Source organism: Heloderma suspectum, chromosome 2, assembly GCF_057233095.1.
Source record: "Heloderma suspectum isolate Gila_16-S chromosome 2, 16-S_ref, whole genome shotgun sequence".
In the NCBI taxonomy this organism is placed as follows: domain Eukaryota; kingdom Metazoa; phylum Chordata; class Lepidosauria; order Squamata; family Helodermatidae; genus Heloderma; species Heloderma suspectum.
The window spans coordinates 171,044,271-171,070,320 of NC_139459.1; the positions used below are offsets into that span (position 1 = coordinate 171,044,271).

General features: G+C 48.2%; 2 protein-coding genes across 2 annotated transcripts; both read right to left on the reverse strand.

Moving 5' to 3' along the window:
• Window positions 1–4,270: 4,270 nt before the first annotated feature.
• Window positions 4,271–9,373, reverse strand: LOC146353233 (caveolin-2-like). The gene is made up of 3 exons (XM_084832209.1): window positions 9,221–9,373; window positions 8,693–8,880; window positions 4,271–4,421 (listed from the first exon to the last, which is right to left on the reverse strand). Exons 1-3 carry the CDS (start codon window positions 9,371–9,373, stop codon window positions 4,271–4,273), a joined length of 492 nt encoding a protein of 163 aa, XP_084688335.1.
• A 2,462-nt stretch (window positions 9,374–11,835) lies between these two features.
• AVPR2 (arginine vasopressin receptor 2) lies at window positions 11,836–20,279 on the reverse strand. The gene is made up of 4 exons (XM_084829705.1): window positions 20,188–20,279; window positions 18,242–18,299; window positions 13,883–14,738; window positions 11,836–12,038 (listed from the first exon to the last, which is right to left on the reverse strand). The coding sequence occupies exons 1-4, from the start codon at window positions 20,277–20,279 to the stop codon at window positions 11,836–11,838; spliced, it is 1,209 nt and encodes a 402-aa protein (XP_084685831.1).
• Window positions 20,280–26,050: the final 5,771 nt, after the last annotated feature.

Genomic DNA, 26,050 nt, shown 5'->3' on the forward strand with positions numbered 1-26,050 from the left:
AATCCAAGGCAAACCATTCAACATCACAGTAATTCAAGTCTATGCCCCAACCACTGAGGCCGAAGAAGCTGAGGTTGATCGGTTCTATGAAGACCTACAACACCTTCTAGAACTAACACCAAAAAAAGATGTCCTCTTCATCATAGGGGATTGGAATGCTAAAGTAGGAAGTCAAGAAATCACCGGGATAACAGGCAAGCATGGCCTTGGTGTACAAAATGAAGCAGGACAAAAGCTAATAGAGTTTTGCCAAGAGAACATGCTGATCATAGCAAACACTCTTTTCCAACAGCACAAGAGGCGACTGTACACATGGACGTCACCAGATGGTCAATATCGAAATCAGATTGATTATGTCCTTTGCAGCCAAAGATGGAGAAGCTCCATACAGTCAGTAAAAACAAGACCTGGAGCTGACTGTGGCTCAGATCATGAGCTGCTTCTTGCAAAATTTCGGCTTAAATTGAAGAACGTCGGGAAAACCACTAAACCTTTCAGGTATGACCTAAATCATATCCCTGATGAATATACAGTGGAGGTGAGGAATAGATTTCAGGGATTAGACCTGATAGACAGAGTGCCTGAGGAACTATGGACGGAGGTCCGTAACATTGTTCAGGAGGCAGCAACGAAATCCGTCCCAAAGAAAAAGAAATGCAAGAAAGCCAAGTGGCTGTCTGATGAGGCTTTACAAGTAGCTCACGAAAGAAGGGAAGCGAAAAGCAAAGGAGAAAGGGGAAGATATACCCAACTGAATGCAGAGTTCCAGAGAATAGCAAGGAGAGACAAGAAGGCCTTCTTAAATGAACAATGCAAAGAAATCGAGGAAAACAACAGAAAGGGAAAGACTAGAGATCTCTTCAAGAAAATTGGAGATCTCAAGGGAACGTTTTGTGCAAAGACGGGCATGATAAAGGACAAAGAAGGCAGGGACCTAACAGAAGCAGATGAGATTAAGAAGAGGTGGCAAGAATACACAGAAGAACTATACAGGAAAGATCTGAATGTCCCTGATAGCCATGATAGTGCGGTCACTGAACTTGAGCCGGACATCCTCGAGAGTGAAGTCAAGTGGGCCTTAGGAAGCATTAGTAACAACAAAGCTAGCGGAGATGACAGTATTCCAGCCGAGCTATTTAAAATCCTAAAAGATGATGCTGTTAAAGTGCTGCATTCAATATGCCAACAAATCTGGAACACTCAACAGTGGCCACAAGACTGGAAAAGGTCAGTTTACATTCCAATTCCAAAGAAGGGCAACGCCAAAGAGTGTTCAAACTACCGCACAATTGCGCTCATTTCACATGCCAGCAAGGTGATGCTCAAAATCCTACAAGCTAGGCTTCAGCAGTATGCGAACCGAGAACTACCGGAAGTACAAGCTGGGTTTAGAAGAGGCAGAGGAACTAGAGATCAAATCGCCAACATTCGCTGCATCATGGAGAAAGCAAGAGAATTCCAGAAAAACGTCTATTTCTGCTTCATTGACTACGCTAAAGCCTTTGATTGTGTGGATCACAACAAACTGTGGCAAATTCTTAAAGTGATGGGAGTACCAGACCACCTGACCTGTCTCCTGAGAAACCTGTACGAGGGTCAAGAAGCAACAGTAAGAACCAGACATGGAACAACCGATTGGTTCAAAATTGGGAAAGGAGTACGACAAGGCTGCATATTGTCACCCTGCTTATTTAACTTATATGCAGAGTACATCATGAGAAATGCCGGGTTGGATGAATCAGAGGTCGGAATTAAGATTGCCGGGAGAATTATCAACAACCTCCGATATGCAGACGATACCACCCTAATGGCAGAAAGCGAAGAGGATCTCAAGAGCCTCTTGTTGAGGGTGAAAGAGGAGAGTGCAAAAGCTGGTTTGAAACTCAACATTAAAAAAACTAAGATCATGTCATCTGGCCCCATCACTTCCTGGCATATAGAAGGGGAAGAAATGGAAGCAGTGACAGATTTTACTTTCTTGGGCTCCAAGATCACCGCAGACGGTGACTGTAGCCATGAAATTAAAAGACGCTTGCTCCTTGGGAGGAAAGCTATGGCAAACCTAGACAGCATAGTAAGAAGCAGAGACATCACCATGCCGACAAAGGTCCGTCTAATCAAAGCTATGGTTTTCCCAGTAGTAATGTATGGCTGTGAGAGCTGGACTATAAGGAAGGCTGAGCGCCGAAGAATTGATGCTTTCGAACTGTGGTGCTGGAGAAGACTCTTACGAGTCCCCTGGACTGCAAGGAGGTCAAATCAGTCCATCCTAAAGGAAATCAACCCTGACTGCTCATTGGAAGGACAGATACTGAAGCTGAAGCTCCAATATTTTGGCCACCTAATGCGAAGGGAAAACTCCCTGGAAAAGACCCTGATGCTGGGAAAGACTGAAGGCAAAAGGAGAAGGGGACGGCAGAGGATGAGATGGCTAGATAGCATCACGGATGCAATGAATATGAACTTGAGCACGCTCCGGGAGAGAGCGCAGGACAGGAGGGCCTGGCGTGCTATGGTCCATGGGGTCACGAAGAGTCGGACACGACTGAACGACTGAACAACAACAACAAAGGTGCATGGATGCTCTGGCACTGAGATGTACCGACATCTGGAGCAGGAGCGGGACCACAGCAGTGGGACCCTCCTATGCGCAGCTGCCTCTGGCCTTAATGGCAGCAGCATTGAGCTATACAAAGGCATCCAGCCAGCTCCGAGGCATGGCTGGGAAAGGGAGGTATGTACCCGCAACGTTACACTCGCCGCAGACAGGCACGAAGCAGGCTTGCTGCCAGCCAAAGCTTTCAGGGGCACCACGATGATGGGCACCGCCAGCTGCCGCCCGCCGTGCTCCAGGCAGCAGCATACAACGGAAATGGGGCATTTTAAGGTCGGGTCCCTGGCAGTAGGGAGGGTGTGTATTTGCCTGTCTGTGGGAATTAGGATGAGGAGCAGGTTCAAGGAGACAGACTTGGACTGCAATGCTGTGCACACTTATTTGGGAGCAAGCCACCTGAATTCAGCGGGCCTTCTGAGCAAACTCAGAAAGGACTGGGCTGCATCTCATGCAATAGGGGTCCACAGGCCTGAGAGCCAAATCCAGGCTGCTTGGGGCCCCTCCCACTTCCCCCCGACCGTGGATCGTTGGGTGGTTTGGCTTTTGCACAGTTTTCCCCCAGTTCTAAAAGGTTGAAATGTCTCTCCTAAGGCTTATTGATTGGCAGTAAGAGCTTGAAGGTAAAATATGTTGGTAGTTTTGGTATCCCCCCCCCCCCGTTTCTCTTTGCCTTCGGCCCCTCCGACCATGGGAATGCGGCCCCGAGAGCTTCCCCAAAATGGCATTCAGCCTTCAGGCTGAAAGAGGCTTCCCACCCCTATCATATAAGGTCAGCTTAGCTACGGGGCGGGGAATGGAGCAATGCACAGCTCCCTATAACCTCAGTAAACCCACAGATCCCCGTAACCCCTCTGAAGCAGACTGTTGTACGCAGGGCCTCGTTCTCCCCTTCTTCGTTATTCCCCTTGTGGCTGGTTTGCCAGAACAGAATCAGGGGAAGTCAAACACAAGAGAAACAAACCAACTGTTTTAATTTTATTAAATCAGGGGGTCGGGGAGAATTAACATCATTTGAAATCCCAACTGTTGTTGTGGAGGTAGGATTGGAGCAGGCAGAAGCTGGCAGAGGCCCCCACAGAAGGGGCAATCTGTTCTCCCAGAGCCCAGCACTGGATGCAAAGTTGCCCCATTGAGTAACTTCCCTCCACGTGAAGACCCCTACCCCTAAGTTGTCAGGTTAGAGGGCTGATCCCGATCTGTTTGGCTTTTTTCTTGAGGGGATTCTCATATTGGCTGTATGGGAAGGGTTAGACAATCTTTGAGATATTCATTGGTGGTTGAACTAACCAGAATCTTAGGGTGGGATTGGGAGCCAAGACATTTGTATTTCTGGTTCCCAAATGGGGAGGAATACTGGGAGCCCCACTCTGAAGCCCCCTCTACAGAGCTGGGCAAAGGGGGCATGGAACAAAGAGAATAACATTTGGGAGCTGAATTTCACCACATCCCTCGGCAGCACCATTTCCCTTGTCCTCCCATCTCCCCCTGTTCCTTCCCCCTGGCTTGCACACCCCCACCCCCACAACTCCACTTTTCCAGCCCATGGTTAGAAAGGCCCCTGTCAATTCTCTTCTCTTGTGTGAAATCAAACATATTCAGTGGATGGGAAGAAGGAGAGTCTTTGGAGCAGAGGCTTTAGGGGAAGGGCGATCTGGGTCACTTCTGAGTAACAGTGAGGTAGATGGCACTGCAGCAGCGCCCCAGGCTGGTGAAAAGCGGAGCCACCACAACATCCAGGATGCTGGCCCAGAGGGTGCGAACAGGCGGCATGGCCATTGTGCACAGCTGGATACAGGGCATCACACACCTGAGGAAAGAAAGGGAGGAGGGAGGAAATATAAGAGGCTGGCCTTGCTAGCGTCCAAGACTAAACCATCAGAACACTTTCCTAATTTAGGCCCGAATTACACATCCTAAGGGCCAGTTTTAGGTTCTTGTAAGGATTGCTTAGATCAAGGGTGGGCTTGTGGCCCTCCAGATGTTTTGGCCTACAACTCCCACGATCCCTTACCATTGGCTAGGCTGATGGGAGGTGTAGACCAAAACATCTGGAGGGCCACAAGTTGTCCACCCCGGCTTAGATGATGTGTGTGAGGTGTTCTCAACATAGTATTGTACTATATGAAATGTTTAATATTAGTAGTTTATACAATCAGAATTAGGTGATTACATTTCTTTTTAGGTCTGTACCAGTCTTCCCCAACCTGGCATCCTCCAGATCTGTTGGACTGCACCTTCCATCATCCTCCCATCCAGTGACACTCTTGGCTAGGGATGACTGGAGTTATAATCTAACACATTTGGAGAGCACCAGTTTGGGGACGCAGTTGTGGGGGTGGCCACCCATGCACGTATATGGTTACAGATGCCACAACAAAATGCTGCTTATTCCCAAGTAAATATGTTTAGTATCAGGGCAGCAGAAGCAAACTCCATTTTATTCCTGCAGTCATGATGGTGCTAGGATTTAAGTGAGTTTAAAATGCAAAACTGCACATGCTCAAAGTATTGATTTTTTAAAATCGCGGTTGGCAAACATTTTGTTGTCGTTGTTGCTCTAAGGTATCAGGAATGCGGAAGCAGTTGTAAAGCATTAAGTGACAGTTGGGGTGGGGCAGAGAAGAGAAATGTTACTTGTGGGCTACACATGGGTGTCTAAAGGGGGCCCCTATAAGACCATTACATCCAGAGTCTAAAATTACCTCACTGCACCACTAGAGAATGAAGAGGAGGAGGAGAAGCAGGCCCAGGAGGTTCAGTGTGGGGGTTGGAGTTCAATAGTGGGCCATCTTGCTGAGAGGGGCCTTGGCAGATGCCAAATGATGCTGACCCCTGATTCAGGCCTGGCTACAACGTAGACTACAATTCACAAGGCCAAACTGTAGAGTGCAATGTGGGGGTGAGGGGGAGAGAATGAGTAGATCAGTGATGTGATGAGGCTGTTTCATCAGAAGCCATAATTACCCTTCCACCTGTTTCTCCCCCTCCACCCCACGCGTGCCACCAATTTCTGGTGTGGTGGCCCCTGTGTGGCTCTTGCTTAACTTTCTACCAATCTATCCTGTCCATTGGTTTCCGCTAGGGATGTCGGAGAATTTCTCCACGAATCTCCGGGAGATTCTGAAATTGGTGGAGAAATTCTCCGACACCCCCCGCCCCCCCCCGGAATGGGACTTACCTTTGGCGAATGTCTCTGGCGCTGGCGGTTTGGCGGCGGTTCAGCGGCAGCAGCGGCCGGTCTTTCGACCGGCTGCCGCCACCGCCATTTCCAAGTAAAAAAAAAAACACACAACAATAAATGTGATAGGCTACGTAAAGATTTACGTAGCCTATCACGGCTAGATTTTCAAAAAACACCATGATAGGCTACGTAAATCCTTACGTAGCCTATCACGGCTGACTTTGGGGGGGGGGAAGCACGTACGCATATGGCGGCGCCCATGGGCACCGCCATTTGCGTTCCTTATTTGGGCACGTGTAGTCTACGTAAACATTTACGTAGACTACGGCGAAAATAAGGGCAACGCAAATAGCGTTGCCCTTATTTTCGCCGTAGTCTACGTAAATGTTTACGTAGACTACACGTGCCCAAATAAGGAACGCAAATGGCGGTGCCCATGGGCGCCGCCATATGCGTTCCTTATTTGGGCACGTGTAGTCTACGTAAACATTTACGTAGACTACGGCGAAAATAAGGGCAACGCAAATAGCGTTGCCCTTATTTTCGCCGTAGTCTACGTAAATGTTTACGTAGACTACACGTGCCCAAATAAGGAACGCAAATGGCGGTGCCCATGGGCGCCGCCATATGCGTACGCGCTTCCCCCCCCCCCAAAGTCAGCCGTGATAGGCTACGTAAGGATTTACGTAGCCTATCACGGCTGACTGCAGGGATGCAAATGGCGGTGGCTACGGCCGCCGCCATTTGCGTCCCAGCAGGACAGCAGGATTCGCGGCCGGAGGGACGGGGCGCCTCCCCCCTGGCCAGAATTTCGGCTGGAGGGACAGAGCACCTCCCCCCCACCACAAAGCAAGCTGCGGGATAAGGTAAGGGACTTTCGTCCATCCCTAGTTTCCGCCCCCCACACCCCGTATCCTTTCCCTTTCCAGCAGAGGGTGCTGCAGGCAATAGTTTGGCTCAGTAGTTGCTTCCTTGCTTTGCATGTGACCTATGGCCACCAAGCAGAAGAGAGTTTCGAGCAGGAAGACTGGCCTCTAAGTGGCCAGTTTGGGAGCTGCGTATGACCTGCCACTTGCTGGTGGTGTATCTACCCCGAGCTCTCTATAGGCTGGTCTCGGAGCTAGAAGGGTGGCTTCTGCTTGTTCTGACCCTTAATGTGTTAGTAACTATGAAAACTGTTTTTCTGTCTTCAAGGACACCTTCCAGACCAACTTGCAAGCCAAGGAGCCCCTGAGTGTTGCAAGGGACACACTGGGGGACATAGAGAGATATGGAGGAGGATGAAAAACCTTTGGGTGTGCTACTCCTCCCCACCCCCTCAGTCTCTGAGATTGCTACCACACATTCTGTTTCGCTTCTTTCTCATCTCTTCTCTGCTCATCGCACCTCGGCCCCCTTCAGTCAGCACCAGCCCCACTGGGGCAGGAAGCAATGGACGAAAGGTCGGTCCTGGGCTGGATGTGCCTGAGCTCGTCTGATCTCAGAAGCCCAGCAGGGTCCGCCCTGGTTAGTACTTGGATGGGAGACCGCCTGGGAATCAGGCTTGCTGCACTGAGCAGGGGGTTGGACTCGATGTTCTTGTAGGCCCCTTCCAACCCTATGATCCTATGATTCTATGATTCTAAGAGCCAGTAATGCAGGAAATGGTGAGAAAGATCAGGGAGGGATGGGAGAAAGCATCAAGTGACACCATGGGGTAGGAGGAGGTTGGTGAAGGTGCAGGAAGCGCTGGGGATGGGGCACGCCAAGGGCTAGGTGGCCATGTGGCCTCGTTCACAAAGGACAGTCCTCTGTTTGAAGGGCTGTCCGGTCCAGGTCCTGCTTAAAGATAACCATCCGAAGGAAGAGCTGGGCCTTGAAGTTGCCCATCAACACCACCCGAACAGCAGACTGAGCAAGGCACATGGGTCACCTGGCCACAGTCTTCCAAACTATGGGTTGTATCCAGTGTTAGTCCTACTTAGAGTAGACTCATTGGCATGACTAGGACTCAGCCATGACTAACTTAAATCCCATTCATTTAAATGGGTCTACTTTAAGTAGGACTAACATTGGATGCCAACATGGTGAGATGTGCTGCATTTTTATATTATAACCATTACTTCGAAATTTGCATCTCTAGATTTACCTTAGCGTATGCACATTTTATGTAAATCTGTGTCCTCTTTTTTGGTGATTCAAGGGGGCTGAGGGCCACGTGCAGGCTGTCCACCTCTGTTCTGTTCTTCTGGAGAGAAGCAATGGCCAGGCCTGTCAAGCCACATCATGTCCTAGAAATACACTCAACTCCCTCTGGGGCAGCATGCATCAGGGAGAAGACAGGCAGTGGTCAGGGCCGTTGTAAAGGGTCGGTACAGCTGGGTACCTACCGAGGGCCCACACCGCAGCAGGGGCCCGCTGAGATGCCGCTTGCTTGACAGGCAGAGAGCCATGGAGGAGCAGGAGATGCCGCTGCCTGCTTCCTCCGTGGCTCTCTGCCTGTCATGCAAGCAGGTTGTAGCAGTGGTGAGGAGGAGGAGCGAGGCCAGCTGGTGACAATGGTGATGAGAAGGTGGACTCACTGAGGGAGGGGGCCCATTGAGGGCGCCTTGCCGAAGGCCGCTCAAGAAACTGGCAGTAGGTGGTGAACTGTCTTTCAGTAGAATTGGTCTGCCATGATGAATCTACTCTAGGAGAACCCCTGACAAACATGCAGGAAACCTCAGGAGCACAGCTTGAAAATCACTGCGTGGGAACAATGTGGCCTCCTTGTGGTGTTGGCAGTTCCCACAAGACCGTTAGAGGTTGCCTTGCTAATGGTCAGTGGATGTGTGAACCACTGGCAGCATCAGGATGGCCACGAGAACTGGCAGACCCAATGGGCAAGAGGAGGTGGCGCCAAGAGGAGGGACCCTCACCAGATATGCAGGCAGCCTAGGCAGGCAAAGAGAAAGCCTGAGCACAAGGAGACGGGCACAGCGCAGAGCAGCGAGATGATGCGATAGCACCAGAGGCGTGAGCTCTCAAAGACGATGTCGCTCCAGGTCCAGACCCGGTCAAAGCTGCGGAACGAGGAAGGTTCAGCAAGGATGTCGGAGAATTCAAGCTGCGGGGAAGAATGGGGGATCGGGTCACGGGGGATTCTCAAGGGGTGAGATTGAATTTTATGCAGGGTGGAGCAAAGGATCTTGGGAGCAGGGCCTATGCTTTCTCCGTGGCTCTGGGACATGTAACGAACAGCAGCAAATGGTGGGGAGGAATCTACAGAGCTGAAGCAGGGAGAGAGTTGCAGGCCTGCACTCCAGAAGTGGGAGGAGAGTGGGATCTAATGGGAACACAAGTCCCATCTTTGGTAGGGTGGGAGAGGCTGGATCCATGCCCTTAGATTTTAGGAACTCGGACACACCCCAACCAGGACTAGGCTACTCCTTGGCTCCCTTTGTTACCTTGAGGTGCTGGTTGATCCCACGGGGGTCACGGGGGTCTGTTTTGGGTGGTATGTTGACAGCAGACTGCAGGAGTGTAGTGGATCCTGGCTCCCGCAAACGAGGGTCTTCTGGGTCTAATTTGCACTCGACCAGGAATTCATCATTGATCATCTTGCTGGGATGGAGTGGACTTGGGATCAACGCTTCAGCTCTCTCAGAATGAAGAATGCTCTCAAGCACCCACTGCTAATCCTGTCTTCAACACTTCTCCCTGTTGCATGGGCTACCTGTTTTATTGAAACTATCCTATCCGTTCTTACCTAATCTATCTATCTTGTCTCTTCTTGCACAGTCTTTCTCTATCTGTGTGCAGGAACCTGACTCCTGTTCTATTCTCAGCCTTGGCCAACACAGATTGGAGGGTGAAGGGAGTCGAGGAGGGTGGATCTCGGCAATTGCACGCCCCCGTCTGGTATTTGCAGCCATGGGGCGAGCCACACACATTGGGACAAGTGGTATAAATATGCCACCATTCCAGTGATCCTTTCCTGAGGAGTGCAAATGGAGCAGAGGGGAGGCCCAGCTAAATATATGCAAGGACAGGATATTCTTGGAACTGGGAGCAGAATGGGGTCCAGTGGGATGCAGCAGAGGGGCTCAGAGCCAGATGAATTAAATGGGGTTTATACCAATGGCAGCCAAATGGGATTTATTGATGTGGGACACCATCTAGTGGCTGTTGTCATGTGAACTCCCTTCCATAAGTCACCATGGTAGCCCACTGTGCACACAGATGTTTCACATGCAGAAACGTTTTTGTAAAAAAAATTGTGTGAGCCCCACATGCAGTTGTCTAGGGAGGTGAACACACACATTTCTGTTGGACTGTATGCACATATGTGTGCCAGAAAGCTGTGGCCAGTTGTGGCTTCTTGGCACAGGTCCTGAAGAGGCCCTCAGAACAGCAGATCTTAACAAAACCCAGCCTCTGGTTTCAAATGTTGATCCACAACACCTGCAGCACACTCCACCCTGGGTTCCCAAATCCCCAGTCTCAGCCACTTGAAATGGATCTCCCTGGATCTCTCTGTTGAAAAATGTTTGCAATAAAGTCTCTTCTCTCTAGGCCCCTTCTCGTTACATGCTTTAACCTTTCATGTTCAATTCTGGAATCACTCTGAATTGGAGGGAATTCTCATTCTGGAATTGTTCTGAACTGGAGGGAATTCTTATTCTGGAATCACTGAATGGGACAGAATTCTGGAATCGCTCTGAATTCTCATTCTGGAGTCACTCTGAATGGGAGGGAATTCTCATTCTGGAATCACTCTGAACCCAAGGGGGTGGTAGTCCCCTTCTCACTATTACTCCCTTTTGCAGTGTGGCCATACACTCTCTGCCATTACTGTGTATTTAAAAGTCTTCATTGATCCACTATGTTCCTTTGGTCTGGAGATGGGTAAGCAACCATTTTAAAATGCATAAGTAAATATATATGAAAGATGTTTAAAATACAGGTAAAAACATACAGCTAAAATATCCCCTACATCTATCCCTAGCCCCTTTTATGTTTCTTTCAGGAAAATGCTTAAGTGCGGGCTTCGGTGTACCTCCGAAATGAGCAGCCAGTAAGAAATGCCTCTGTGTGCCCTCAGTGTTCTTATCTGATGCATGGAAAACACCATCATGATGGCATCCTGTTATTGATGGGACTATCTATCTATCTATCTATCTACCTATCCGTTGCACAAAGGGAGGTGGTGATCTCTGATTCTCTAGCCTAGGTCAAAACTGCAGCAGTGGCTAGCCCCTTCCTTGAATGGGTAGGGATACATTTAGATCCCTCTATTCTTATGGTATGTACAGCAGGACACATAAATAGGTCTAGCCTCCTGTCCATGCAGACTGTATTTATGAAAAGCAATGCTGGTGATAAGCAAAATTCCAAAATCCGTACTAGTGCAATACCTTTATTAGGCACAAACAAAAGATCACACACACACACAAAGAAAAAGTGCAAGCTTTTGAGATCTCCAGATCTCTTCGTCAGGCAAGAAGTTTCAAAAAACACGTTGGCTGTGGGTTGGGGGCAGAGGGAGGGAAGAAAAAACCCTGCCTTGATGTTGAAATTATGGTGTCTGCATAATCACAATCTCGAGATGGAATGGGGGAGAAAGGGTCTGCAGACGTTCAAAAAGAATATACACTTGCAGGTTTGTGCAGCCCGGTTCCTCCCTAACTAATTTTCTGAGTCTCGTAGAAGTCATAGACAATGTTTGTCTTCCTCTGGGGGCGATGCTATGAGCAGAGGTCATGGTTATTTTAGCTTCCCCGTGATGTGAATAATGACATTCTTGCTGATCTGTCTCTCCCTAGTGGTGGTGCTAAGCCACGCAGGGCTGAAGCAATGGTACTTTGTTTCCTAGTAATTGTGCCAATGGTCCATCATCACTTAAGAGCCACATAGCAGTCATAAGCGACATAACATCCTTTTACTAAGCTCTCCCCTGCTGAAGCATGCTTCCCTTTTGCATCCTCTTGCCCCAGCATGCTGGTTGCTGAGAGAGTGGTTCTACAGGGGAGTACAGCATACACCCTTTTTGGTCGTGTCTGAGAGTTAGCGTGCTTCTGGATCAGGAGAAGGTGTCCCGTCCCAGGGAGGAGCTGGCCGTGAGGATGGAGTCCTCGGGCAGGGATCCCATTCGCTTACGGGCCAATCTGGGGCAGAAGATTCGAAACAGCTCGCCTGAAATGCTGCTGCTAAAGGTGGCATAGACCCAGGGGTTCGTGCAGCTGTTGAGGCTGGCAACAAGCATCAGGAGGGTGAAAGCTGGACCTGGATGGAGTGGAGGAAAAGGGAGTGAGTATCAGACTGGGCTATAGGCACTCGCCAGAGCTCACCCTTGGAACATGTTCAGTAATAACTAATTTCAGGGTGAGGGCACCTCTGAGTAGGGCTGGGTGAGAAATTTGTTGGGTTCACATTTTAATGCCAGATTACCCAATTTGCACCACCCAGAACCAGCTGCAGACCTGAATGGAATGTGCAGTTGGAAATCCATACGTTTCTGAGCTTGCAACGCATTTTGCCAAACAAAAAGCCCATGTTTGACAACATGCACAGATTTGAAAAATGTGCAAGGAAAAATGTGTCCATTTCCAAACTGGACACAAACATGGTTTAGTCAGTGGGTGCATACATACAATAATACTCACATTTTGAAAAATGCACAAAAAATACGTATGAATTTCTGTTCAGGGAAAAACAACACTCGCACGGAACTAGGACAGAACGAGCCAAGCAATGGAAAACAGAACCTGAACGAGATCGAGCTTGATTCGCCCATCCTTAGCTCTGAGGAGGGATATACAGATTTTGTTAAATGCATTCTGTCTGCGTTTCGTGGATTGTCAGGCGAAAGCTTTTGTTCTGTTGTCCACTCATTGACAAACTCTCATTCTTTTTAGGGATGTATGAGAATTTTGTTCCACTAGCACGTGCAAATTGTAAAAAACAATTTTACACAAATCCACGCAACTGGGGGAAAACCCAGCCTGCTGTGGAATCTGTAGCTTGGATTCATAGAAATCCGACCTTGAATCTGTTGTGGATTTCTCCAGCATCCCTACCACTGAGCATAGGCAGAGTGCTGTTTCCTCACCACTGAGTAAACACAGGCTGGCCACACGTGTTTGGGATTAAGGGCCAGGGCTTCCATGCGAGAGGAGTGTTTCCAAGGGGACTTGAGCCCCAGTATTTCTCTGATTGAAAGCCAACTGCTCAAGTTGACTCAACGCAATCCTCGCTTGTCCCCCAACTCATAATGCAAGGCCTCAGTGGGGCTCTATGTATCACGCTCTGAATTTTTAAAAATCCATATTCTGTGCCATAAAGGGCTTATATTCCATGGTCCAAATAAATAATGCAAATCAGTACAAATATTTGCATATCCTCGTTCCAAATCCCACGATTTGTGCTGAGGTTATTAAGGATATTTTCCAGAAATATCCTTTCTGGAGAAAATATCCTTTCTTGACCAAATATCCTTTGGTCCAGGAGCAACGGGATGATAAGGGGAGAGCTTTAGGCCAGGGAGAGGGGGGGATGGAGGAAGAAGCAAGTAGACCATTAAGGAAGATATCCAGGTAGCCAGGCCAGAATCCTGAACCCTGGAGCCTCTTGCAGGCACTGACCGCACATGGTCAAACATGGCCACAACTATGAGACCTAAAAGGGTGGGCCCAACTCGGCTTCTGCCTGGGCTGCCAAACTCCCAGGGGGCACCTTGGAAAAGGTCTTTGAGAGGAAACTAGCACTTAGGAAGAAGCTGCACAGAGAGTATTTAGCAGCTTATCAACTGGGCAACAGGCTGCATGTTCCAGGGACAGGAATGGTGGTCAGCCTTCTGAAAATAAGGAGCAATCCTATGCATGTTTAGACTGAAAAAAGTCCTGCAACTCCCAGCTTGCCCCAGCCAACCCTGCCCCCCCCCCCCCCGGAGTGGCCCTGCCCCCACTGGAATGCGGCCGCCGAGAGCTTCTCCAAAACAGAATCTAGCCCTTGGGCTGAAAGAGGTTCAACACCCCTGGCGTAAGGCATCAGGAATTTAAATTCTGCATCAGACCCCAACATGCATAAGGCATGGCTGGGGAGTAGCTCCTGACTGCTGGATGACTCACCATTTTTGGGGGACTGGGGATCCCAAACAGCCCACAGTTGAACTAGGAAGAAGGGAGCCCAGCAGAACACGTAGGTCAGCACAATGACTAGCGTCATCTTGAGAGTCTTGGCCACGGCACCGGATATAGGGGAGGCTCCTTGCCGGCTCTTCCTGCCCCGCAGCGCCCCCTCGGGCCCTAGGCGCAGGCTGCGGTGGACCTCGCAGAAGATCATGCCCTGGCAGGTCGCAATGAAGCATGTCGGCAGGATGAAGACCATCAGAGTGATCCACGTGATGTAGGCCCGGGCCCCCCAGGGTTCGGCAAAGGAAGCCCAGCACTCATGGGCTCCGCTGGGCAGTTCCGTTTTGGAGAAGATGAAGAGCTGGGGGAGGCTGAGGAGGAAGGAGGCAGTCCAGGCCACCACCACAGGTCGGTGCCAGGCAGCTGGGCCTCTCCGGAAAGCCAACATGGGCCGGCAAATGGCACGGTGGCGGTCGTAAGTCATGGCCACGATGACATAGGAAGAGGCAAACATGCCGACCACCTGCAGGTACGTGATGGCACGGCACAAGACATCCGGGCCCTGGAAGCGGTCGGTGATGTCCCAGATGAGCTGCGGCAGCACTTGGAAGAGAGCCACGGTCAGGTCAGCCAGGCAGAGGTGGCGGATGAGGCAGTGCATGGGGGTGGCCCGGTGGCCGTGGCGGAACAGGGCTGCCAGCACCAGCCCATTGCTCAGAGTGGCTAGCAGGAAGATGGTGGCCAAGATGGCGATTTCTGCTTGGGCCAGAGCACCGTCACGGTCGTCGGAGAGAAGGAGGGAGGCATTAGAGGTGGGGTCAGGCAGCATGGAAGAGGTGTTGAACATTTGCTCCTGTGGAAGGTGAGCGAGAGAAAGAAGATCAGAATGACACAACAGTAGACAGACATTAGCCCAACTGCTATGCTACTCGACATTTCAACAGAAAACACAATGCGACAGAGACATGTGATGTTACATCGCCCCTATTAAAGGATGCACTGCTACAACTCAATGCTTTACAGTGATGGAAGCAAGTGCATGATCCCAGGCTGGCTATCTGTACAGCTGAGGTATTGTAGAAATTACCCATGTTTTTGGCATGAGTTTTTTGTTTGCAGGATTAGAATAGAGAGTAGGATCTGGACCACTGAGACCAGGGTTCAAGTCCTTGCTCAGCCCAGAAGCTCACTGGATGATCCCTCTCTCATAATACTAGAACCTGGGGGTCATCCCATGAAGCTGATTGGTGGGAGATTCAGGACAAATAAAAGGAAGTATTTCTTCATGCAGCGCAGAGTTAAAACTATGGAATTTGCTACCATAGGATGTATTGATGGCCACCAATCGGGATGGCTTTAAAAGGGGGTTAGACAAATTTCTGGAGGAGAAGGCCATCAGTGGCTACTAGTCCTGATGTTTCTATGCTGTCTCCAGTGTCAGAGGCAGTATGTCTACACCAGTTGCTGGGGAACATGGGCAGGAGGGTGCTGTTGCACTCCTGTCCTGCTTGTGGGTCTCCCATCAACAGCTGGTTGGCCACTGTGTGAACAGAATGCTGGACTAGATCAACCCTTGGTCTGATCCAGCATGGCTTTTCTTATGTTCTTATGATCTTAGGGAAGTCATGAAGGCCATAATGCTATGCACACTGACTTGGGAGTAAATCCCATTTAAAATAGTGGGACTTACTTTGGGGTAAACTTGCACAGGCTCGGTCTGCCCATCTCAGGTTGACCTTCCTCACAGGTCATGAGGATAAAATGGGATATGTAAATATCGTATATGTGTGATATGGGCTGAGAAGCTGGTAGGTGCCCACGTTGGATTAAGAAGCATTAAATAAGCATATGTATGTATGTATAGATAGATAAATGGCATGCTTTACACAGCCACAATACACAGTCCAAACATTTAGATGAATGTAAACATCACTGCATAATGAGTAAAAAGATGTTTTATAGTGAGAGAACTAGACATTAATTCATTCATTTGCTCACTTCAGTTTTTGCTGGAGCCATGGACACTGATGGCCCTGCAGAAATGAATGGGTAGATAAATAACCCTCATTCATATCCTGAAAAATGTTGCACTCTTTTGCTCCCACCACTCTTTGACCTTTTGCTGTTGAAGTATATTGTTTCCACAGTCATGCCAGCCCCCACTTTTAAAAAAGGAAGAGGTGTGTTTAATAAGGGTTACCCTTCGAAGGGCCCTTCACCTCGCAGTCACGTAGTGGTGACACCCTGGCTGTGGGATACTGGAATAAAGAGGCGCCCCTGACACCTTCCTTGTGGTCTTTTCAGCACTAGGAGAAAACCTCTTTATTCACTCGGGACTTTTAAATAATTTGTGATCTCCAAATTTGGGATCTTAATGTTTGGCATCTGCCATTTATTTCATATTTTGTGCTGCTGAACTCTATTTCCCTGCCGGTTAAAAAGTTATGTTGCTATTTGTTTCATTCTTGTATTTTAATATTGTATTGTACTGTATTTTTAGTTATTGTGAGGCACCGAGAGAACATATGTTATTAGGTGGTCTGTATAAATATAGTTAGGGCTCAATCCTATGCATGTTTAGACAGAAAAAAGTCCTACATTCCCAGCATGCCCCAGCCCGCATGGCTGGTTGGAGGAATGCTGGGAGTTGTAGGACTTTTCTCTGTCTAAACATGCATAGGATTGAGCCCTTAGTAATTCTGTAAAAGCGCAGTCCTACTTGTGTTTAGTCAGAAGTGAGTTCCACTGAATACACAGGAACACCAGAACACGGGGAGCTGCCTTATACCCAGTCAGACCATTGGCCTATCTAGCCCTGTATTGTCGATGCTGACTGGCAGCAGCTCTCCAGGGTTCCTGGCAGGATTCTTTCCTCGCCCTACCTGGAGAAGCTGGGGATCGAACCTGGGACCTTCTGCATGCAAAGCATGTGCTCTATCACACTGCGTAAACTTGCATAGGATCGTGCTGTAAGTAAATAAAATAGATTAACTAAGAGCACAATCCTATGCATGTTTAGACAGAGAAAAGTCCTCTGTCTCCCAGCATCCCTCAGCCAGTTGTAGGACTTTTCTCTGTCTAAATATGCATAGGATTGCACCCTAAGCTGATTGTCTGGAGTTCAATGGCCCACACTGTCAAAGTGTACATCAGGGGTAGGCACAAGGTAAGTCAAGATTTACTGGTAGATCTCTGGGTGGTTTGCAGTAGATTAGCCACGATTTTTTACTCCCAAATTTTTAACAATAACAACGACAAAAAGACTGCTCCACCCCCTACCCCCACAAAAAAATTAAACTGCCGAAATGAAGAAAACTTGAGTGTGGGACAGATAGCTAGGAGTACAGTTTTGTGTGGAAGGCCTGGGAGCTCCGTTCAGTACTGGTACTCAGACCAGTACTGAGTACCAGTACTCCGTTCAGTACTGGTACTCAGACCAAGTTCCTGGGCTCAGAATTCTCTGATTCTAGGTCTTTTGTACCTGGCTCCAGTTGGTGGATCTTGGGGTTCTAGTTGGAAAAAAGTACATTCTGCAAGCCTGATGTCTGCCCAACCCTGCTGTACATTATGTAGCTGCCGTATGCCAAGTCAGACCACCCAGTCCGGTATGTCTACTCCGGCTAGCACTGTCATGCTAACAGCACAAATGGGCAGTGTCTCTTTCCCCTATCCTACTATTTGAGGTCCATCAACTGGAGATGCTAGGGACTGAACCTGGGACCCACTGTATGTACAAAGCAGGTTGCCCTTCCGGTGATCTGCGGCCCCTTCTTTTCCTACATTTCCCCACAACTACCTGTTTCTCCACAACTTTTTCCAGATGTAGTTATCATTCATTTGCACTTTGATGTTCATGCAACACCTAGTACCACAAATGCTCAGAGGTTCAAGGCTCTCCCACATTCAGTCCATGCTCGCAAATCCAGCTCCCAGGACAAGACAGGATCAGGCCAGCCAGATAACAGTGGGGCGCAATAATGTCTGGTGGGTTGTGCGCTATAGGCCAGCTCTGCTGGTTTCACACTTTGCCACCCTTGCTGATCCTCCACCCTCAAATCCTCTGCTCGGGGGTTGCCTCACTTTGCCTTATGGTAACATTGCTTTTGTGGTGGGGTAAAAGAGGAGGAAGGGAAATCAAGGATTTGGGGTCTTTGCTGTGGGCTTTGGGGAAGAGCAGGGTAGGTCAGAATGTGGGTGGATGGGACAGACCGTGGGGCTTTCTTCTATCTGCTCCTGAAAGATTTGGAACCCAAGAGCAAACCTGCTACCTTGATGCCGTTACCTGTCCAAGCAGTTACCTTGCCGTCCATGGTCAGAGCATCAGCTAGCCAAGTAGCTTCAGTGGTGGAATCTCACCCTGTCTGCCCACAGTTTGCTGCAGAACCCACTGTTGCAGGTGATGAAGAAATCCCTCCTAAGGGCAACAGCTCCTGAACGTACTCCCTGGATCTTAACGGTGAGGATGCTGCAGTGCTCTTAGTGAGAAACCCTTGGATAGCCAGAATGAAGTGGGGTGGGTCAACTGGGGTGGGGTGGGTCAACTGTGCTGCCTTGTCCCCACCTCCTGGGCAACACACCTGACAGAACTTGACCTGGTGCCAAACACACTGGCTTTGCAGTGACCAGCCTCTCACAAGAGTGGGTGAGACCATGCAGGAAAGAGACGTGCTGATGGGTGACTTTCCCCTCCCCATCTGCCAAATGTGTCCATCACAGTACTGACCTCAAGCACCCCAGTCCTTTGCCTGGCAACTCCAAAATAATAAAAAAACACATATAGTTTGTCTTTTGCCTGCCTATCTGCCTGCCTGCCTGCCTGCCTTTCCACCTGTATCTGGGATCAAGGCACTCTTGACTCCTTGGCCTCCTGCTCTAACCAGTGGACTCCACGACCATTACCAGGGCAGTCCTCCTTAAACTCTTGACCCATGAGTTGTGTAGGCCTGGAGGTTCATCACCTTGTTTTCTGCCAAAGTATTTTCTTGTGTACTTTTTAACAGCAGCATGATAGGCAGGAATTCAACAGGTAAAATCTCCCCTCTCAGCGGGGAAGGGAAAAAGCTGCACCAACTGAATTCTATGCCTACAATTCAGCTGATACAGGTATAGGAGCAAAAAGCAGCAAAGCAATGCTAGGTTGCATTTCTGCTGCTGAGGTCCTAGATTATTAATCCAACCCCCTTCTTCCCCCCACCCGCAATCTCTACCCTAAAGGAATTCAGTTCCTTTTCTTATTTTTTTCCTCACATCATTTAGCAGCACCTTATCAGACAAGGGGATATGGGGCAGAGAGATTTTATCACCACTCCTGACCTGAAAATCTCACCTCCAATTACTTGGGAGAGAAATATAAATTCCCACCCCACCCCGCTACATTGGAGGCTGGTGGCTCCAATGTCAGTGGGGCTTCACACCTCGACTAGCTCCTTTAGAGCTCTGACTGAAACCTGGAGCGAATTCACCGCCCCACTAACATCAGAACCACCAGACTCCACTGGCATAAATCCAGGGATTTTAAGGAACGGTTGTAATTCAACATGTCTCAGCAGTGCCCATGCCAAAACTTGGTTTATAACCACATAGTAGCATTATAAGCCAAGTGTTATGTTTCGCCTTGCCATATGTTTCTGGTGGCGAGGTTAATTAACTGGGTGGCCGAATGTGAAAGAGGACAGGGTCCTGCACCTTGAATAGTTTAGAAGAGGGAATGTCAGCAAGTGTAATTTGTCATCCAAGTGACATCTGCTGAAACTCCATTTTCCACACAACTATTATACAGTGCAGGGGGCTCGTCCTCTTTTGCATTTGGCCACCCAGTTAATTTAACCTCACCACTAGGAACATAAGGCAAGGTGAGATGGGCACCGGAGGCGGCAGATTTGGGATTCTGTTAGGGGTGGCAAAATGGGAGGCAGACCCATTTGAACCATGGAGCACAATTCATAAGGAAGTCTTTCTTCACAAGCCCCACTGAAACACACCAGAGCCGGGGCTGGACCAAGACATTTTGCTGCCTGAGGTGAAGGGAAGATGATCCCCCCCCCCCACTGCACCCCCCAGTTCCTTGTACAGAAACCAACTGGACTGACAGCTAACGGGAAATTATTCTCTACCATGCTTATGGCAGCAGGCTCGTTTAGAGAGCTCAGGACAGGTCTTGTGGCATATGCAGTTCTGCCCTCCAACAGATGGGAATGGCTGGAAGGCTGAGGAGGAACCGGGGCAGCTGCTTCTGCTGCGCCCAAGCATTTGCCACCTGAGGCAGTTGCCTCACTCTGCCTAATGGTAGAGCCGGCCCTCACCAGAGCTGTGCAAGAGTGTGGTAGGGCAGGGCTACATGAGGAGTGTGAGCTGTGGGTGCAGCCAGTTCCATTTTCTCCTCGGCAACAAACATGCTTGATGGCCTTAGGGAAGCCATGATCTTCTCTCTCTTGGCACCCTTTCCTCTTCACCTGCAGCAGAATAATTATGATATACCTTACAGGTTTGTCATTATAAGGGTTACTCAGATAACATACGTGAACTGCTTTGAACATTGTAAAGTGCTGTATGGCTACTATTTATGGCCTAAATCCAACACAGGTTCGTTTGAGCCCACTGAAATCAATAGGCTTAGACATGTTGTTGTTGCTATTATAATCACCATTTTACATAATGGGAAACCAAGACTGGAAGTTGGAAGATAATGTCTCCTAATGTAAAAATGTCAGAGGAAGATCTTGAATTGAGACCCATTCTTAATTCATTGGACCACCCTGGATTTTGTTAGCACCCAGTTCTCTGTGTGGTGTGTTTTTTCAACACATATAAAACCTGCCATCCCATCAAATCACTTCATCATCTGATGACAGAGGGCAGTGACTTTTCGACTGTATTCCAGGTCCCCTGGATTTCCTCAGAAGCATATCAGGGAAGGTTATCTTCTCAGAAGATCAGAAATGGCGGACAAGCTCCCCTAAATAACAGTTTGCCCATCCCTACTCAACTTCCCCTGTATTGTGCAGTCCAAGGCAGGAGTTCTAAAGTGCTCTCTCTGTTCTAGGGAGACAACTCAGGTCCAAAAGGCTTGTCCGATGTCACACCCACATGAACTGAGTATTCCCCCTAGAACAGGGGTCCCCAGCATGGTGCCTGGGGACACCCCAAAATTTATTGTCTGTTTTTTTAATATATGTATATAGATTTGTATGAAATGCATATAGCTTTGTAGTTTCAACAAAAGCAAAGCAAATATCCAAATAAGTATCCATCTGAAGATGGCGTCTACATGCCACCCTTTCAAATATTGAAAGTATTGTAATGTCCTCAATCCATTATACGACGTGATGGTTTATCCTTCCAATGTAGTAATATCAGTCTTTTAGCAGTCAAAAGGGTGCAGAGAATCCATTTTTGCTGAGTATTTATTAATTTCCATGAAGCAGGTAAATAATTTAAAAGAGCGTGTGCATCGGTGAATATTAAAGACTGTTCCAGTACAACATTTATCTGTGTAATAACCTCCTCCCAAAAAGAAGCAACTACTGGCCATGGCCCAAACATGTGTTTAAAAGAAGCATTCACTGTATTGCACCACCAGCAATTAGCTGAATCAGACAATCCCTTATTAAAGAGGCATTGTGGTGTCCAATACATATGAAACAAATGTTTTTGCTGAATTAGATGCAGCCTAAGACCCACAGACGTGACAGGTAGATGCCAATGGGGTGATCCACTGATTAGGCATTCTGTGGTAGCACCCACAGCAGTTTCTCAAATTCCCAAATGTGCCCATGGGTCAAAAAAGGTTGGAGAGTCCTGTTCTAAACATGCCCAATGTGGGGGTTCTGTGGCAGCCGCTAGGCCCCTTGCAGCTAGGACAGGTGTGGAGAACCTGTGGTTCTTCAGATGTTGTTGTCTGTCTGTCTGTCTGTCTGTCTAATCATCTATCTTTCTATACATACATACATACATACATAGCCGGGGACTTGCACACTCTGTAATACATCTTTTACATGTTTTCTATGGAATGGATTCTTTAACACTGATGGGGAGAGGTACAACTCTTTGGCTCTCACCTAAGGTTGCCACCTCTCCGCCCCCTTAGGAGGACCCAACTCTTGTAACAATTGTTCAGCAGGCAGAAATTCTAAGGAGACACTTTCCCCCATCATTTCATCTTTATGCAGGAAAAACCTTACTAGTGAATTTCATGCTTGTCCACACAAGCTGGTAAAGGTACTGGGGTCCTGCCAGGGGAAAAAAAACCCTATTTCTACCCACATCCAATGTTGCTACCTCCCCACTCCAGGTCTGCCTGCCTTTTAATGTTTATTTATTATTTATTTATTATTAAATTTATTAATCGCCCATCTGGCTGGTCACCCAGCCACTCTGGGCGATGTACAACATACAATAAAAACAGTTTAAAACAAAAAAATTCTACAATAAAAACATTTTCTAAAATACCCTAACCCACCCCAAATGCCTGCCTGAACAACGTTTTTAATGCATGACGGAAGCTCATTAAAGAGGGGGCATGACGGAGTTCCCTAGGGAGGGAGTTCCACAGAGTGGGGGCCACCACAGAAAAGGCCCTCTCCCTCGTCCCCACCAGTCTAGCTGTCCTGGCTGATGGGACAGAGAGAAGGCCATCCAAGGCTGATCTTGTTAAGCGGCCTGTCTGGTGCTGCTGGAGGTGCTCCTTAAGATGTTCATGTTGGGCAGAAATTCAGCAGGCAAAGCTTTCCTCAACAGCACATTTCTATGGTGGGAGAGGTGCCACTTGATGAATTTCTGCCTGCCATCCCACTGCTAAAGACACAGGAGCCCAGCCAGGAAAAAAGCATCCCCCCCCAGTTCTTCCTAAATCTCTCTCACGACCTTGCCCACCCCACACTGCCATCTTTTCCTCATTCCCAACCCACAGCCCTTTTATGGCCTTCATGGGAGCTATGAGCCAGGAGAGTAGAGTGGAGTGGGCAGCCAGCCATTTTGTGTGTATGTTCTCACTTTATCTACAGAACATAAATTATGCAACCCAGGGTCCTGGCTAACTGGCAGAGGAGAAACAATTCAGGAAATTGGACAGGTCAAGCCAGCTTCCCACTCTTCAGCTCTTAAGCTTGATGTGCCAGAGGCCTCCTGTACTTTCACACTACAGGTATTAAACAGGCTCCATTCCCTCCCTGCCAACCTTCTTCTTCCAGAAGTACCAGACAACTGTTGCTAAAAGCAGGAATGGGGTGGGGAGGTGGGGATAGCTTGCCTAGCTATCCAAAGCACCTTGGATAGCTCCCTTAGAGTTCTGACTGGCTCTGACTGAAACCCAGAGCAGATTCACTGCCCCACTGACATCGGAGCCACCAGCCTCCACTGGTGGTGGGGAAACTTCCCCAGGTCCCAGCCTAAACTGGTCCCTCATACCCACAAGCTCAAGGATTCGCAAAATGGTTAAGCTGATACTTACGATTTACCTTACAGCTAATCTTGAATCTGCTCTGAAGGGTGGGGATGTCACAGTGCCAACTATGAGTAACTCAGGATAACACTTTATGCATCTGATGTAGTGACTGTAGTCCACGAATGCTTATGCCATAATAAATGTGTTAGTCTTTAAGGTGCCACAAGACTCTTCTTGGGTTTTTTACTTACAGAATCACAGAACATTAGGGGTTTCCTCCCACTAGGGGAGGCAGTTGATCTCCATATCTAAATCTAATTTAGGGAGGCAGTAGGGTTGGTTGACTTTTTCTACTTCTACGTTTCTCTGGAAAGTCACAGTGGTGAAAGTGAATGGGTACCATCAGATACAGTGTATTTATTTCTATTTTGGCTTTCCTCCAAGGAGCTCAAGACAGCATATATAGTTCTCCCCCCCCCCCCCAATCCCTGCATTTTATCCTCACAATAGTCCTGTGAAGTAGGTTAGGCTGAGAGAGAGTTACATCCCACAAGAGCCATCTGACTCAGCAAAAGGGGCCTTTACATTGGACCTAAGAGCCACCATCTCTCTTCATGGGACCCTTCTACTCCAAGCGACTAAGAGTCCACTTGTTTTATCAAGAGCACATGCTGTGATTCTGCGCACCACTATGCATCTTACCTTAGCAAGGACCTTTTTTTTAATGGAGGTATGGGCTGTGTGATATTGACAAACCATTTGTGCACACAACTGGGTTTGACCCCAGGTTGGAAAAATAACAGAGATACACACACCCAGCTACTTTGACTAAACTGGTCCAAGCTGGTTTTTAGAGATGCTACCAGTTTAGGGCACAGAGAACTAGGCAGGCCTCTGTAGGGAAGCCAGGGCTGCCCTACTGGGGCCATTGTTGGATGCCTGAGGTAGAAAATCCAAATAGCTCTGCTTGTACACATATGAATTGACTCATGGCTCCATCCGCCAGGACATTCTGTGTAGGCCTCATAGACATGAAAGGGACCTATGCAATTTTTCATGACAGGGTGAACAAACAAATGGCTTTCACTGGGCCCCACGTGAAAAATGAAGTAATACAGTCCCCATGGACTGTTCCACTTCAAGTAGACATGTTTGATGTGATCCTTAGGGTGAAACCAAATGTTACCTCAGTGTTTCCCAAATGCCTGTTAATGGTAACGGACACCCCCTACGCACACACACACTTCTTTTGCCCTCTGGACTTACTTTATTTTTATTGTATTTATTGTTACATTTATATCCCGCCCTTTTTCCTCTTGCAAGGAACCCAAGGTGGTTTACATGGTCCTCCCTCTCTCCATTTTATCCTCACAACAACCCTGTGAGGTGGGTTAGGCTGAGAGTCAGTGACTGGCCCAAAGTCACCCAGTGAGCTTCATGGCCAAGTGGGGACTAGAACCCGGGTATCCTGAGTCCCAGTCCAGCACTCTAACCACTACACTACTGGTCTCTGAAAGGGGGTGGGGTGAGGAGAGAAAATGGGAAGAAAATCAGCTGGAGGAAGAGTTGTGGGAGAGAACTGGCAAACAAGGGAGGGGTTAAACTGCACCTTCCTGCTTGCAAGTTCTCCCCTGCGAATGCACCAGTCCTAAAATGAGCATAAGGTGACAAATGCAGGATTGGGAAACTAGTGTGTGCCTCGTACCATGTAGTCACAATGCGGAAACTCAAACAGTAGTTTTCCAAATGTTATGGAAGCTTTTAGCAAACAAAGATTTAAGAGCTCATCAGAGATCTGTACCTTTCAGCGTGCCCTCTCTTTGCCCTCTTCTTGGAGACCCTGGTGGCTGGCTGTTTCCGGCTTCACCGAACACTTGGAATCCCCATTAAAATTGTTTCCTCATTTTTCGCCCATTTAATCTCTAAATGATCTCACTCGCTGCGTGTATATTGCCCTGAGGGATTGCCCAATTTCTCACGCCATTCTCTTGAGAGCCCAGAAAGCTCTTAGCAAGACAGCACCCTCTGCCAAGGCTCAGTTCTCAGCTGATTCTGGTGTAGCGAGATTACATGGGGCAGAACTATCTGGCAGAGAATAAAGAATGTGGAGATGTGGATGTCACTCCATCCAGTAAGTGCCTAGATGTGATGGCCACAAGCTGATTTTTTATATATATATAAATATATATATATATATATATATATATATATATATATATATATAAAAGTGTATATATATATACACACATACATACATACATACACACACACACACACACACACATGTGTATACATATATATATATGTGTGTGTGTGTGTGTGTTAGAAATGGCTATTGTAGAGTTGGAAAAGGTGCGGAAAAAGGCCAACTAAATGATCAAGAAGCTGGAGCAACTCCCCTTTGAGGAGAGGTTACAACATCTGGAACTCTTTAACTTAGAAAGAAAGGCAGCACAGGGAGACATGATAGAGGTGTACAAAATTATGCATGGTGTGGGGGAAGTGGATAAATAAATCTCTCTCATAAATAATATTAGAACTCAGGGGTCATCCCATGACACTGAATTCAGGACAGATAAAAGGGAGTTCTCCTTCACATAGTGGTGCCTAGTTAAACTATGGAATTTGCTACCACAAGATGTCGTGATGGCTACCAACTTGAATGGCTTTAAGAGGGGATTAAATAAATTCATGGAGGATGAGGCTTTCAATGGCTACTAGTTGTGACGGCTAAATATTACCTCCAGTATTGGAGGCAGTATGCCTCTCGCTACCAGTTCCTG